The 15,656-nt window shown below is 48.9% G+C and overlaps 2 protein-coding genes across 3 annotated transcripts in view; both read right to left on the reverse strand.

Annotated features, from left to right (window-relative positions):
- SARDH (sarcosine dehydrogenase) overlaps positions 1 to 3,833 on the reverse strand; it is a 112,682-nt gene extending 108,849 nt beyond the window's left edge. For both annotated transcript variants that reach the window (XM_054997417.1, XM_054997418.1), the window contains exon 1: positions 3,779 to 3,833. The gene's annotated coding sequence lies outside the window, so the exon portion shown is untranslated. The remainder of the gene's footprint in view (positions 1 to 3,778) is intronic.
- A 3,569-nt stretch (positions 3,834 to 7,402) lies between these two features.
- Positions 7,403 to 15,656, reverse strand: part of VAV2 (vav guanine nucleotide exchange factor 2) — a 305,666-nt gene continuing 297,412 nt past the window's right edge. Inside the window, exons 26-27 of the mRNA XM_054997449.1 lie at positions 11,674 to 11,828; positions 7,403 to 11,035 (exon numbers count right to left, since the gene is read on the reverse strand). Of these exons, the coding sequence (XP_054853424.1) occupies positions 10,988 to 11,035; positions 11,674 to 11,828 (203 nt within the window). The 3' untranslated portion in view covers positions 7,403 to 10,987. The remainder of the gene's footprint in view (positions 11,036 to 11,673; positions 11,829 to 15,656) is intronic.

Consider the following 15,656-nt stretch of genomic DNA (forward strand, 5'->3'; position numbering starts at 1 on the left):
GTGTCAGTGAAGCTGAGAGCAACACGGTCAGGAGTGCAGACTTGGTCAAGAGTCTACTCTTAGCAGAGTCGCTCAAGGCAGAACGGTCAAAGCTGAGACACCAAACTAAGATGCCTCCACCCCCTTCAGGAATCATCAACAGTCACATCAACAGAAGAGAACTGAATGTTCCAGTGCTGATGGGAGCAGAGGAATCCTTGAAGGTCAGCTACTGGGCAGCAGCAGTCGTGGAGGGTGACACTGGTGGAGGATCTCTCACAGACAATATCAGTAACACCTCAGCTAACCTCAGTACTGCACAGAAGGCGGCAATGGTGAACCATTTCTGATAATCTTTTACCTTGAAAACCCTATGGCGAGACAATCCAAAATGAAAAAAGGTTTAGTGCCGGATGACAGGACCTCCAGGTCAGATGGCACTCAATTGACTACTGGGGAAGAGCAGAGGACAAGTACGAATAGTGCAGTTCTTACTGATGAGACTGGGTTAAACCCAAAAAGACATCCAGTTGCAGATGTGGATAGATGCAAAAGGAACATCGAAAGCTATGCAACACACATGGAATGGAATGTGAGAAGTATGAAACCAGGTAAGCTAGAAATCCTAAAACAAGAAATGAAACATTTAAACATTGCAGTCCTAGGTGTGAATGAACAAATGTGGACTGGATTGAGACATTTTCAGTCAGAAAATTATGAAGTGTTTTATTGTGGAAATGACAAACGCAAAAGAAACCGTGTTGCTCTAATAGTGAAGGAAGATGTAGCCCAAGCAATCAAGAGCAATAACGCAAAGTCTAACCAATGAATATTAATCAGACTTCACATAAGGTCTATTAATATAGCCATCACTCATGTTTCTGCCCGCAACTAGAGTTGTTGAAGAGGAAGAAATCCAAAACTTTTACACAAGTGTCCGAGATATTAATCACACACCTAAACAAGATATGCTGATAATCACAGGTGACTGGAATGCAAAAACAGGAGACAACGCAGAATTAAAATTGTTGGAAAATTTGGACTAAGATCACGAAATGAAGCAGGATAGCGACTCAGAATATTGTGAAGCCAACAACTTGTTCATGGCTAACACATGCTTCAGGCAACCAAACAGGCGGTTGTATATGTGGAAATCATTGGGTGGCCAATACAGGAACCAAACAGATTACATAATTGGAAGCAAAAGATGGAGAAGCTCTGTTCTCTCTGCTAAACCAAGACCAGGAGCTGATTGTGGTACAGACCATAAATTGTTCATATCAAAAATTAGAATAACGCTGAAGAGAAACACTAAAAGAATCATAGTCTGAGAATCTAAATAACATTCCTGAAGACTTTGCAGACCATGTAAATAAAAGATTTGCATTACTAAGTATAATTGATCAAGAACCAGAAGATCTATGGGCTGAAATCTATGGAAAGAGATATTATCAAGGAAGAATGTGCAAAGACTATTCCTGTAGCCAAAAGAAAAGAGAAGCTTAAATGGATGACTGAGGACTTAAAGTTGCTATAAATAAGACAAGAAGCAAAACTAAAAAGTGACAGAAATAGAATTGTAAATGCTTTTCAGCTACTTGCACACAGAGACAAAGAAATCTATAATAATAACCAGCGCAAAGAAATAGAAGAGAAGAACAAAAAAGGACAGTCTATGCCACAAGATCCAGGAAATCAAAGGGAAATTCAAACCATGGCTCAGGATGCTGAAAGATCAACACAGAAATACAGTACCTGACAAGGACAAAATAAAGGAAAGAGAGAAACAACACACTGGAGAACTATATAGAAGAGATGGAAAGATGACAGATACCTTCAAAGAAGAATGTTTTGAGGAAGAAATCTTAGAAACTGAAGTGAAAGCTGCACTCAAAGCAATTGGGAGAAACAAAGCACCTGGACTACCAATAGAGCTATTTCAAGCTACAGAAACCAAGTCCATCAAAATCTTAACAAAAATATGTCAACAAATATGGAAAACAAAACTATGGACATGCTCAGTTTATATTCCAATTCCAAAAAAAGAATGCAGCAAGAGTGCCAAAGAATGCAGCAACTACTGGACCCATGCAAGCAAAGTGATGCTCTAAATTCTACAGCAAAGACTTACCATGCATGGAATGAGAAATGCCAGATGCTGGATTAAAAAAACAATGAAGCACTAAAAAAACAATTTGCACATTGCACATTGCAAATTTATGGTGGTTACTGGAATGTATCACAGAATTTCAGAAGAAAACCAGTTTGTGATTTACAGATTACAGCAAAGTTTTTGACTGTGTGAATCATGAAAAGCTATGGATGGTGTTAAAAGAAATAGGTTTGCCCCAACATCTGATTGTTTTGATGCACAACCTATACTCTGGACAAGAGGCTACTGTCAGGACAGAATATGGTGAAACAGAATGGTTTCCAGTTGGCAAAGTTGTCAGACAAGGATGCATATTATCTGTTCACCCTATATGCAAAACGTATGAAAAACTAGATTAGGTTTAGGGGAAGGTAGAGTAAAAATTGGTGGAAGGAACATTAACAAATTGAGGTATGCAGATGACACCTTCATGTTACTGGCTGAAAATGGTGAAGACCTGAAACCACCACTGAAGGTTAAAGAAGAAAGTGCCAAAATTGGATTACAGTTGAACTTTAAGACATAAGTAATGACTACAGAGGAATTACACAATTTTAAAGCTGACAATGAAGAAATTTCAGTTGTTCAAGCCTTTTCATTCCCTGGCTCAATCACCAACCAAGAGAGAGACTGCAACCAAGAAATCATAAGGAGACTGAGGCTTGGAAAAGTTATGAGGGAACCTGAAAAGATCCTTAAGGATTAGGAAGTGTCACTGGGGTCCAAGATCAAGATAATCCGCACTGTGATATCACCATGTGTGGATGTGAAAGTTGGACAACAAAGAAAGCTGACTGGAAGAAAGCTGATTCATTTGAAATCTGGCGCTGGAGGAGAGTTTTGCCGATACCGTGGACGGCAAAAAAGATAAATAAGTAGATCAGATCAAGTCTGAATTCACCCTAGCAGCTAAAATGACAAAACTGAAGCTGGCTGCTTTTGCTGGCAACGCAAGAAGATATCCTGACACTCGAAAAGTGAGGTGGCAGTGGACAGTAGAGGAAGACCTAAAACGAGGTGGCTGGACTCAATAAAGAAAGCCACTTCCTCCAGTTTGCAGGATCTGAGCAAGGCTGTTCATGATAGGGTGTTTTGGAGGTCCTTCACCCATAGGGTTGCCAGAGGTCGGAGGTGACTTCGCGGCACATCACACACACACACACACACACACAAACCAGGAGCTCCGGCTCACTTCCATGGGATGCAGTGAAGTATGCCAAGAGAGCCGGACCTCGCCCGCCTCTGCAGACCGCACCACGGCCAGACCCTCTCAGTGGGCAGCTTCGTGCCCGCTGGCACTCCCGGGCACCGAAGGCACCTCCCTTCCCCCGAGCCTTCTCCCCTCTGAATGCGAGTGGCTCGCGGGGGGCAGCGAGGGCGCCTTCCCAGGCAAACGCAGTCCGGCCGCTGATCGCCACGCGCGCTTCGGAGCCGGAGCCCGAAGCGGAGCCCGAGAAGCGCCCCCGAAAGCCACGCGGCACGACCAGCAGGCGACGCTGGCCCTGCCCCGCGGAACTCGCGGCCACTGGACTGGGCGGAGGCCAGCCTCCGCCGCTCAGCTGGGCGCGGGCCGCCGCTACCAGGCCACCCAGGCGCGCAACCCCAGCGGCGGAAACGCGCGCCGCGCCCGAGAGCCCCTCGACTTACCCCGCGCCGGAGCTGCGTCGCCCCCGACCTGCCAAGCCCGCCGGCCACAGGTGGCGGGGCGGGGCGCGCGAGAAGGCCGCGCCTCCGGGGAGGGGGAGGGGCGGCGGCCGCGGGCCGGGAGCGGATTGGTGCAGCGGGCGGGGGCGAGGCGGCGGGAAGCGAACCAGAGCGCGACAGAGAGGGGGCGGTCCCGGGTCGCCAACTCCGGCTGGGAAAGGGAGGGGGAGCGGAGGGAACTCTGCGGCCTGGAGCCGCGCAGGAGGTTGGCAACGCCCCCGAGACCGAGCCAGGCTGGACGCGGCAGGAAAGAGGCGCGGGGGAGCGCGCGCGGCACGGGCAGCGGGCGGAGCGGCGAGCAGGGCGCGGAGGCGCCGAGAAGGGTTGAGGCCCCGCAGGCCCGGCCCGGCCCGGCCCACCGGGGGCGAAGTGGCGCTTGCGGGCGGGCTTGAGCCCAGCCGGACCTTGGCACGGGCGCTTTGCGGGCAGGGCGTGTCCCGCTTGGGGCCAGGCCTCTCCTGCGGCGCAGCAGTCGGAGGGAGGGCGGGCGGGGAGGCGGCAGCCCCGCAGAGCCCGCGCGGGCACCGGAGGCCTCGGCCGGGACAGGCGCGGCCCCGCAGAGGCCATCTCAGGCTCCGCAGCAGACGGCCGCGGCCTCTCGGGAAGGCGGGCGAGGGCAGGCCGGGCTCCAGAGCGCCTCTGGAAGGGGGAGGCGCGCAGCGCGCCAAGCAGTGTCGGGGCGCGGCTGTGTCGGCCTGTGGCCGAAGAGCGAGATTTGCCTGGCCCCGCGGCTTGCTCTTCCGCTCGCAAAACGGGGCAGATGCCGAAGGTGTGGTGGGACGGCAGCCTCGGACGTGGCGGAGGGGCCCCTTTGGACCAGGCCCAGCCCTCCACTCGTGCGGTCCTAAAGGGGCCTTGTCTAGGGCCAGGCCCCAAATTCATCACCGAGGCAAGAAGCTAATCCCCCCCCCCCGCCGCCGCCGCCGCCGCACACGCGTGCAAGAAGCTGCACCACCGAAGCAGTCGGTGCAAATGTAGCAGCCACTCAGTCAGGCCCTCCTGCTGCCGCTGGGCCCGCAGCTTAGGCAGGCTGGGCTACAGAGGTGGGTGGGCATGCCCCTTCCCTCTTTATTATTTATTACATTTCTAACCCGCCCTTCCCGCAGCTGGACTCAGGGCGAGGTACAACATTTATAAAAATACCATGCAATATAAAACAATGGTTCATATCATAAAATCAACAATTAAACATATATTAACTGTCCCAAGTCCACGATTCCAGGTTCCTGCCCATCAACGTACAGGAGGAGGGAAGCAGACAGATATGCTGCAACCCATACGTGGGTCAGCTAACAAATGGGCACTACATAGCCCCATGCTGTACCCATACATCGGCCAGTGGACGCTGGATAACTCCACACTTAGTGGGAGGCTCAGTGAGGATCTCATGCCGGCCTCAACCATACGCCTGGCGGAACATCTCCGTCTTCCAGGCCCCCCGAAATGATACAAGATCCTGATGGGCCCGGGTATCCTCAGAGAGTTCCACCAGGTTGGTGCCAGGACCGGAAAGGCTCTGGCCGAGGCCAGCCGAGCCTCGTCTTTCTGCTGGCCCTACTGGGTGTGCAGCAGCAGGTCCTGGCAATGGCTCAGTGGTGCAAGGGTGAAGGCAGCTGTGGAGCCCAGAGCAGAAGCGGAACAGCTCTGTACAAGGCTTTCTAGCACTCCTCCAAATCTGGTGACCGAGGTGACTGCCTAGGCCACTTATATGGTCAGGCCATCCCTGATTTGGGCCTTAACTTCATTCCCACCCCCCAAGCTGGTTCCCTTTCCACACATCATTTCCTGCCAACAGAGGCATCATCCATGCAAGATCCTTTGGTGGGTGTCTGCAGTGCCAAACCCCTTTTTTCCAGCTCTCTCTAAATTACTCTTTTGCCCCAAGTTGTGCCTTATGTTAAGGGGTTATGAACTCAAGCAGCAATTCTTTTTGAGTAAGGTATCACTTAGATCTTTCCCTGTCTGGGGCAATGATTTGGAAGGTCTCCAGTACAACTTCATCTGGTAGCATTTGCACACAGTAGCTGTATTGTAATCAAAATGTGTATGTAATGTGAGTTCATTGCAAATAAAAGTTGGGCAGAACACCACTTTCATCTTTGCATGCCAGTGTCAGATTTTGAATTGCATGATACAAGTTTTCAGATTTTCCAGAGAAAAACAAATGCAGTTAGAGAAAGTCTCAGCTAGTGATGTTGCTGAAAACTAGGAGGGCGTTCTTCAGAAGCTCACAGCTGCCCAGTTCAGAACTTTGGGGCTGAGCCTATGCTGCTCACTGGCTGGGCTGGGCTGGGCTCATAATTAGTTTGCCACTGGCCTCCACCTCCACGGATGCAGCCAGTCCCCTTCCACTGGCCCCGGAGTCCTGGAAAATGACATTCCCGCAGGGCACAGGCTGCTGGAGCAGCGGCTGCATCATCAGGGCTGCAGCTGGAAGCACTTCTCACTGCGGCGGCCGATACTTAAAGCCTTAGAGGAAATGGAAGGGCATGTTGTGCGCATGGGCAGTTTTGCAGTGGAGAGAGATGGGGACCTCCATGGCTCCTTGTGTTCTGCAGGGAGTGGGGTGAGGCCCTCCGGCCAAGCCATGTTCCCAAAAGGAATATGATGTGGGACTGATCCAAGAAGCACGTGCCGTTGTGTCGCAACCAACTCATGGTGACCTCATCCACAGGGCATTCCAGGCAAGATGTGAGCAGAGGTGGTTTGCCGTCACCTGCACCTGTGTAGGAATCCTGGATTTCCTAGGTGGTCTCCCATCCAAATACCAGCCACAGCTGATCCTTCTTAGCTTCTGAGATCTGACACGCCCAGGCCAAGCTGGACTGATCCTTAATTGGCTCATTTTAGGCAAACCCATTCCAAACTCCACTGAGGAAGCTCACCCATCCTAGCAGGAGCTGGCCCTTGCCGTTTGGTAATCGAGGGAGGGATTAGAAAAGTGAGATGGACAAAGAACATGAACATACACAAGCCATGCATCAGTAAGGGGACAGGGAGGGACCATAGACTCTACTACTATTGCTGTAAGTATGATCCTACTGGGTAATTCCTATATTGTTTAATATGTCAGAATTGCCTATGCACCGTTTCAGCATTTCTTCCACTCTGTATTGGATTTCTGTGAGTTTTAAATCATTGCAAAATTGCAGGCATATACCCTATTATGTTTTTGAAATTGACTGTACTGGCCCACACCGTGTAATCCACCTTGAGTCTCAGTGAGAAAGGCGGTCCAGAAATAACACGTAAATAAAATAAATAAAATGAACAAATGCCTAGATGTGATGAAACGTAAGCACATTATTCTGAGCTATTGCGAAATGCTTCTGCAACTGAGAGGGGAAGCAAAAGGGGGCTGCCGCATTTGGAGCTGGCCTTGCTTTTTTCAGCCAACGTACCACTTTCAGTAATATGCTGACCCATTCTAAATTGCACGCTTTGTTGGTATGGCAACCTGCTTGCATCTGTAGGAGAAAGATAGATGCATTTAAAAATCAATAAGAAATCTGTTGGAGTCGAATGTTATCATGCTGGGGACAAAGATGCACAGAGCAAACACCGTCATCTCTCTTCTGCCAAAAAAGAGCAAATGTTTATTTGCAGTAAAAATTGTAGGGAAAGAGAAGAATTTGTCAAGACAATTTCATTGCATTGGTTTGGTGGAGAATTTCCTTGGACAGCCTGTAAAGTAACCTATTGGTAACAATGCACGTCACAGGATGGAAGGGCAGTACTTAGCAGCTCAATTTCCTGTTTCCAGGTTCCAGCAATTGCAAATGAATTTGGAATCCCCACCCCCACCCCACCCCACCCCGCTATGAACTATCCCTCAGACATCCGTGGCTCTCTAAATATCCTACCACCTCCCCTCTAGCCCCACTTTAGGGTAGTGCAAAGGAAACAGAACAACAAATAAATCAAGGAATTTACATATTATCTTTCTCTTGTTACACTAAAAAATGTTTTTGCAAAATCAACTAAGATATATGTACAATATTCTTGCTGCCATAATAAAAAAAACCTCCCTTCTTATTCACAAATATAAATTGTGGCAACAGTTGGGTCAATTAATACAAACAAAACAATTCTTTAGGAAAAAATTTCTTACACCGGTAAACAAATAAGAGCCTCTCCATTCCCTGCCCTCACCAAGGTTTTGTTCAGAATTGACCCTGGAGACTGGGTAGATGTTTCTATTTCAGGGCAGGGGCTGCATCTAAAATATCTGATTGGCGATTCTCCAAGAGGCAAGGAGTGGCTCGTCCCACTGTGGCAGGATTCTGTCCCCTCTGGTAGAAGCCGCTGGCCGCCCGTCCTGTCCCTGACCAAGCTGCAGCCCTGAGCATGCCCTCTCGGAGATAAATCCAGCTGAAGCGAATTAGGCCAGGATGGAGCTACACGATGCTTGGCGAAGATCTTTCACGTTCAGCTGCTTTCTGTTTTTTAGAGTAGATTCAAGGTCAGATCTGCACTCATGAGCAGGTGGAAGTGGGAGGTGCCCAGCAAGCCCCCAGAGCCTCTCACCTAGGAGAGGGCAGGAAGCAGATGGTAGAAGGAAGAGAGCCCAAGAGCATGGGCAGAAGACCCACTGCAAGTCTCAGCCTCTGAGCTTCTTCTTGAGGGAGGGGCTCTCAAGCCAGGTGCTGGACATTTGACACCTAATTAAGCATGGCTTTCAAAAAAAGGCTGGGCAGTGAGAATAGGACTCTGCTTTCTTTCTCTTGTCTGTTAGCTCCAAGACTTTCTGGCTATCCGCTATCTCCTAGAAACATGTTTGTACTCCAGAGATGCCTCGTTGCTCTTAGGAGAGGGTGCACTCTCAGGACCCTTACCCGTTTTTAACAGGCATGTTTTTAACAGTCATGTGTGACTGTCAGAACTCTGTGACTTCAGTGGTCAACCGGGGCAAGACGACAGTTTGCATATAAATAGACTTAGTGGATAAACATTGCCTCTTCTCAAAGCTCCTAACGAAGCTTTACATGTGCGCTAGAGAGCACATCATGGACTTGGAACTCCTAGCCCTGACAAACTCCAATTCCCAGAATTTTTTGGGGTGGGGAGCCATGACAGTTAAGGTGTACAACTGACAGAAAGTAGGGAAGCACTGAACTTTCCAATGGACATATTATTGCAGTTCTTCCAGTATAATTTTGGGCCATGGCAAAGTGAGTAAAGCCCTGAACACTAAAGTGGCAGCACTGAAAAATCCAGTTTTTACTTGTTCTATTTTCCAAGCCCAAAAGCCTATGAAAGAAGCTTCACAGTTTTGCCAGAATCAGCCTGCCTCTGCCTGTGTAAGTTGATGTCAAGATTCAGGAAATAACTGATCCAGTACGGGAGGGTGGCTCCATCGCATGGAGTGAGGCAAAACATGGATGCAGGCAAATGAAGCAGAAATCTTAAAAGTGGGAACTTGACTTCTGTGATACTATCCTGCCCTCTTCCTCAAGATTATGCATGGCAGGAAGTTCTCTCAGATAAATGGCTGCATTTCAGCCAGGGGAGAGGATCCAGAGCTTTTGGGAGACATCAATGTGGGCACAGGAACAAAGAGTCAAATGGAGCACTTGTGAAACTGAGCTGATTTGAAGGTGCCCAAAAGCAAACACTGGTGGGGGAAGTGTGGTACGTGTATTTGCATGAAGAATCTGTACCTGTACATGGGAAAGGATGAGGCCCTGCAGATGCTCCCTGGATCTTAAGTTGCTGCTCATATTCAAAGCACATTTGGGGATGTCTCTTTTCTCACAGTACCTGAGCAGTCTGAACGAAGTCTGAGGAGCTCCAACAAATTGGGCGTGGGGAGGAATTGCAGGGCAGATTGGCCCCGACACATGCCAGAAGTTTTGAATGGACTGTTGTTCTGAAGGGTCATGGCCAACTGTAGCAAGCCATGCAATGGCGCCTGGCCAAGGGCTGTGCCGAGGGGCATATAGGCTCACCTGTGCCAGCACCCTCATCACAGGCAGTAGGAGAGGCCACTGGCCAGGGCCATCAAGCTCAGCTTCTCCCAGGCCATTTGGTCTGCCCTGACAGGCCTAACATCCTTTGCCAAATTCTACCTGCTGCATAAAAGTGGCCATTGCCTGGGCATCAATGGATGGATGAGACTGCTTCTCAAAGGGGAAGAGCAACATATTTCAAACAAAGAAGTGTGAAACAGGCAGAAATTCCAGGTAGGCTGAGGAGGACAACCACCCAAGATGAGACTGCACAAAGGGTCAGCAGAGAAGATCCGCTAAGTGCCAGTTCTAGTAGTCTGCAGTCAGGCAAGGGGGATCCACTTCACCATTACCAGGCACTGTGTGGGAGAAACGTCTTCTGGAGTCATCCCAGTAACATGCATGGAAGGAGAGGAGAGAGAGGGCCAAAGCCAGGGCGCCTCTTTCCGTGAAGGTCATCCACTGGGGAGGGGGGCGCTTGAGCAAGGAGGAACTGCCTGGGGCTCTCCTGAGCAGTAGACTTGCACTTGAACCAGCACTGTGGTTTGGGGCTGTGTGGTGCCATGGTGGAGGGCTGCTGCTGCATGAGTCGTTCAGTGGAAGGCCTTTCGGTTTCTGGAAAATGGGTCAAATCATACGACAGTGGCCTCAACTGTTCCCCCACACCACCACGGAGCGGGGGGGGGGAGTGGGGCTGGGGTTCAGCAGCCAGTGCAGGAGAGACTCCTGTCAAATGCCACAGTAGCATGACTCCAGCGCAAAAGTCCCTTCGCTCTGGACGGTGGTAAAAATTGGAACATTCTCCCTTATGTGTCACGCCCCTCCCCTTCCCCAGGACTGAGAAACTCTACCCTATTGCTCTGCTCCACACTTCCAAAGGAGCTTTAGGCACACCTTCCAAGGGGCTTCTACAATCCGTAGCAAAGCAGCCACCAGGTCTGCCAGGTCAGCCAAGCTGACCTTCTGCGGCAAATCTTATGTACAATTATAGCTGCCAAACCTCTCCCAACCCTTTCCCACTTTCAGCACACGATGCTCCACACTGCTGCATGTGTGCTCTCTCTCCACACACACCACACGTTTACAGAAGAGCCCCCCCCCAAGGGGCTTGCATCTCTGCTCTCAATACTGAGCTTGTCCCATGGAGCCTTAGCAACTGGAACAGAGTCTCTTCCTGGGCTGACCATGTCCAGAGATCTGTTTGTCATTGCACGCCCTCCTCCTCCACGTAGGTTGAAGGAAACCAGCCAATCTGTAGTGGAAAGAAAGACGAAGAAAACTTGTCAAGAGACTGTCACACCATTAGCCTTTATAGGCCCAGATTCCAGCAGCCACAAAGCGTCAGCAGAACGGGCGGGCTGCCGCAGCATCTAAACAAGCTGAAGCCATGGGCTGCAGCCCACAAGATGTGTGCCAGGCTGGCAACAGCAGGGCTGAAGGAGCCAGATGGCAGGCCCAAAGCAGGGAGGGGAAGCCAGCAGGAAGGAGGAGAGGAGCCAATAAGTGCCAAGGGACAGGTCTGAGATTTCCCTGAAGTCGCCCTGACTGGAGCTATATAGTGGGAAGAGGACCCTGGACCATCCTGTTCCCTTGAATTAGGAGCAACTGCCCAGGAAAGCCTGCAGTTCCCTCTTCTGCCTGGTAAGGGATGCCAGGAGCTTGTGCAATTGCCCCTCCCCCACCCCCAGGTGCCCAATGCATAATGTGGATGTATCTTGGGGGGAGGGCACTTCTCGCACCAGAGGGGAAAACCACGGTCAGCAGAACAGATCCGCAGGTTCCAACCCACAATCTCCTCCCACCAATCGGTTTAGGTGACTGACCCCCTCCATTGCCAAGTGTGAAGCCCCTGTTGCTTGAGCACACAGCTGATGGAAACCCAGAGCTCACCCTTCCATTGGTTTCTCCTTTCCACCAGCCCTGGTCCCCACCAATCCGACTGTAGATCTTCACAACGTCTCCTTCTCGCAACGAAAGCTCTCGCATGTCCCGTGCGGCAAAGTTGTACCTTGCAACGGCCGTCCCTATGGCCCGCGGTGTGAACACTGGGAGCAAACCAAGAACAGACGGTCAGGTAACTGGTAGTTTAGGCAAGTAACTGGTAAAACAAATTGTACAATTCAGAAATATTGGTAAAAAGTTAACACATCTATTGAAAAGTAAAGTATAAACACAAGGTAAAGAGATGGGATATAAGAATTTCTTTTTGTACAAGATAAGGAATAGAAATAGGTTAAAATCTCTAACATATTTATACTAAAGGTCATGGTAATCAATTGCATCAAGAAACAAGTAGTGATACTGCCAATAATTGTTATTGTTATAAAAGAAAAAGATAGCATGGAGTAATAAGGAAATAACAAGGTATTATTATTATTATTATTAAATAATAATAATAAGCAGGGATAGGCTTGAATTGTGCTTGTATAGTAGTACAGATGGAAAATATATACTAGTTAAGCTTAATTAATTAATAATTCTATTAATCTCTATTTTAATATTGGTAACGTTTTTGGTTTTTGAACTCTGTATTTTAGTAATCTTTGCAGCACGTAGTCTTGACTTTCCTCCTCTTCTTACCCCTTTTTTCTGTACCCCTTTTTGTTAAATAAATATTAAATAATAATAAAAAAGAATAGACAGTCAGGAAGCATCGTGATGCCTGCAAGCAACAACATCCAGAGCAGGATCAGAACAAGTTCAACCTGGGCTCTCGCTGGCCTCTTTGCTTCTGCCACAAAGCTTGAGACAAAGTGACTGGCACTTCACCACTCAATGAGTGAGGCTGAGTGAGGAATTAGAACCCGAGGCCTCTACAGTTCTAACCTTCGCCACAAGATGGTGCTGGCCACTAAATGAGGCTGAGCTTTCAGCATTTAGCAAGCCACGGTTGAACTGGGTCAGGATGCAGGAGGAAGGTTCTAACAAAGTTTCTTGAGGTCAAGATGAAAAGGAGATGATCGAGATGGCTTTGGAGAACAGAAATTCACGTGGGATGGGAACTGGCCCAGGATCCCTGGGAAGAGAGGGAGTGCAAACATCAGGCTCCTCTGCAAAAAGTCCCATTGAAACACATGGGAGTTGTGTGGGAGCCAGTAAGGAATGGAATGGCTAAGTTAGGGGGGAGTCCTGGACAGTCCACAAGGGATGTGCACAGAAATACTTTTCATGTTCAGTTTGCTCTGTGCAAAAGCTGTCCAGATTCTTCACCCGAATTACAGGAAGCATTCAGAATCATGGGTATAGTCTGGTGATGATGCAAAACACACTCATAATGTTTTGCCTCCTGTCCAATTGTGAGAAAATCCTCAGAGACTGTAACCCTCACCCCCCCAGGGACTCCTCCTTCCCAACTCTCAGGCAAATATGAGAAAGCTGTTCCATTCTAGGGACAACTAACATTCTCTCCTGCAGATCAGGCTGTGAGGAGCAAGATGCTCCACACAGCCAAGGGCTTGGTGCAAGTCCCCCTTGCCTAAGCACTGTATTTTTGTACCCCCCCCCCCAAAAAAAAGATATTGCCTCCCGCTTTATTTGTGAATGGCTGGACTTGTACATCATTGAGTTTCCCCTGGAATGCTCAGAGACAGCAGGGAGGTCCTCACAGAGATCTGATCTTTCTCTCGTGTTGGCCTGTGCATGTTTCTTTGTTTCCTTTTTTTAGTGTCAGAGGGAAGAAACCTTAGGCCTTGCCCTGTAAAGCAGATGAACTGCCTGTTGTGTTGGGAGAGTCACAAAAGGACTGGTCTCTTGCTCTTTGTATTCAACGCAGCCGTTGCCTCTTTCCTAGATGTGGGTTTGTGGGTGGGGGTGGGGATACTGGACAAGGTCGAAACCTCTGCCTCCCTCACTGCCCTCAGGGAGTGCAGATACGGCTTTTTGCAGCTGCCGTCAAGCGAATGCATTAGGCAAGCAGCGTCTCTGCTTACAAAGAAGAAGCGTTCTCCCCAAACTGCTGAGCTAGCAGTGTGATTAGGGACAAGACTCAGTGGCACCAACACGGGCTAAGTGTTCTGGATGGATGGTATGCCTGTGAGGTGCGTGTCTACTGAATCACTTTCTCCCCTTGCCACCCCTCCCCTAAACCTCGGTTTTTTTGAAAAATGGAAACTGAAAGCAGAGTGCAGCCTCTGCAGCACTGCCTTAAAACAGTGAGATATGGTCCATTTGGTCTGGATCCAGAAGCCAGAGGAACGCTCGTTTGGATTAGTTGATGTGCTTCAGCTGTTAAGAAATGGGCGAGTTCATTTTGGGGTTTGATGGGCCATGCACCGAATGCACATCCCAAGTGTCCTCATCCACTCCACGGCCACCTGCTGCACGGCGTCCCACCCAATTCCGCCTAAAGCAAAGCTCTGCTCAGAAAACAAATCCAAAGGAATTTGATGAGATGCAGAAATAAATAAGGCCAGATATTATTTCTCAAAAAAAGAAGTGAAGTTTACGGTTTGGGCAACCTAGGCTACCCTCCCCCCACCCCCCTCCAAGTTCTGCATCAAGGTCACTCAAATTCTGTGACAAAAGAAGGCAAACCCTGAGACTGGACTCGACAACAGACATTTGCATATTTTTTCTTGTTTTGCAGCAAAATGTATTCTGCTTCTACTGGTCACAGAGATGGAAGCAAAAAGCCGTGCATCCCCTATGGCCCTTGGCAATCTCACTCAGCAAGCCCATAAACTCCTGAAATGTCACCACGAAGCACCTTTTAGCATACTTTTGCAAATACAGGATCAAGAAACTTGCTATAAAGGAAGGGGGAGACGCTTAGGAAGCAAGGCTCTGCAGGCAATCTGAAGACAAAGCAATGTGCAATGTGCTGTTTTACTCCCAACAACTTGTACAAGATGGAGAGCGAAGGTTGGATCAGCGAACAAAAGATACCCTGGTCATGTTAGCTCTTTTCTTGCTTGAATGTTTGTTTGTTCCTTTCTTCCTCCCATGTCCTGAGCCTTTTAAACCTCCTCGGAGGCTCCTTTCTGGTTTAGCTTAGGAGTAACAGAGCTTTAAGTAAGTGTAAGAGGAAGCTGTTCTCTGCCTGCATTTGCTTTACTCCCAACAACTTGTACTTGGCAAGAACTTGTACAGGGAGAAGAGTACAACATTGTTTATTAGTGCTACAATACAGTTCTAGAGCTGGGAAGAACAGAGCATGCTCAGTTTCTCCTCCTGCAGCTAGTGGCATTTTTGCTGTCCTGATTAGCAAAAGGGACCAGTGGTCAAAACTGACGCGCGGCTCTTGTTCTTTGCTACACCAGCAACTGATTGCAAAGGATGTGCTGCTGTTCTTCAACCTACCAGAAGATGTCGCCTTTCTCTCAGAGAATGGAGTGTGGCATCAGCTCTTCGCCTGTGCACGCACATATATATATTATATATATATTTATATATGCACACACACATATATATATACCTGACCAGAAAGGAGTGGAGGAATTCTGAGAAGTGAAGTTGTGGCCCTGAGGACTGAGAAAAGAAAAATTGTAGGAAGCACAGGCAGCTGCAGAAAGATCAGAGAGAAACAGCAGCAGGAGAAAGAAAAGGGGAAAAAACGCATAATTAAAAAGGGGAACTTTACCAAGAAGGTGGGAATCAACAATGCAGCAAAACAAGCACGCGGCATGCAGCATTTTGTTTTTAAAAGAACAGAAGAGGAGCCCCGCAGAATCAGAGCATGGCCTCATCCAGCTTCCCACAAGCCAAATGCCCCCAAGAAGCGCATAAGGGAGCAGGGAGTGGGCTGCATTCCTTTGCTGTCTTTCCCAAGGCCGGGGGGGGGGGTCACCTCTGAGCTTGAAGAGTCCATTTAACTATCATGGCTAACGGCAGTTTTCAGACCTGTCCTCAACGGATGTGCCTGTATGCCTTTTGAA

This window comes from Eublepharis macularius, chromosome 14 (genome assembly GCF_028583425.1).
Source record: "Eublepharis macularius isolate TG4126 chromosome 14, MPM_Emac_v1.0, whole genome shotgun sequence".
Classification (NCBI taxonomy): domain Eukaryota; kingdom Metazoa; phylum Chordata; class Lepidosauria; order Squamata; family Eublepharidae; genus Eublepharis; species Eublepharis macularius.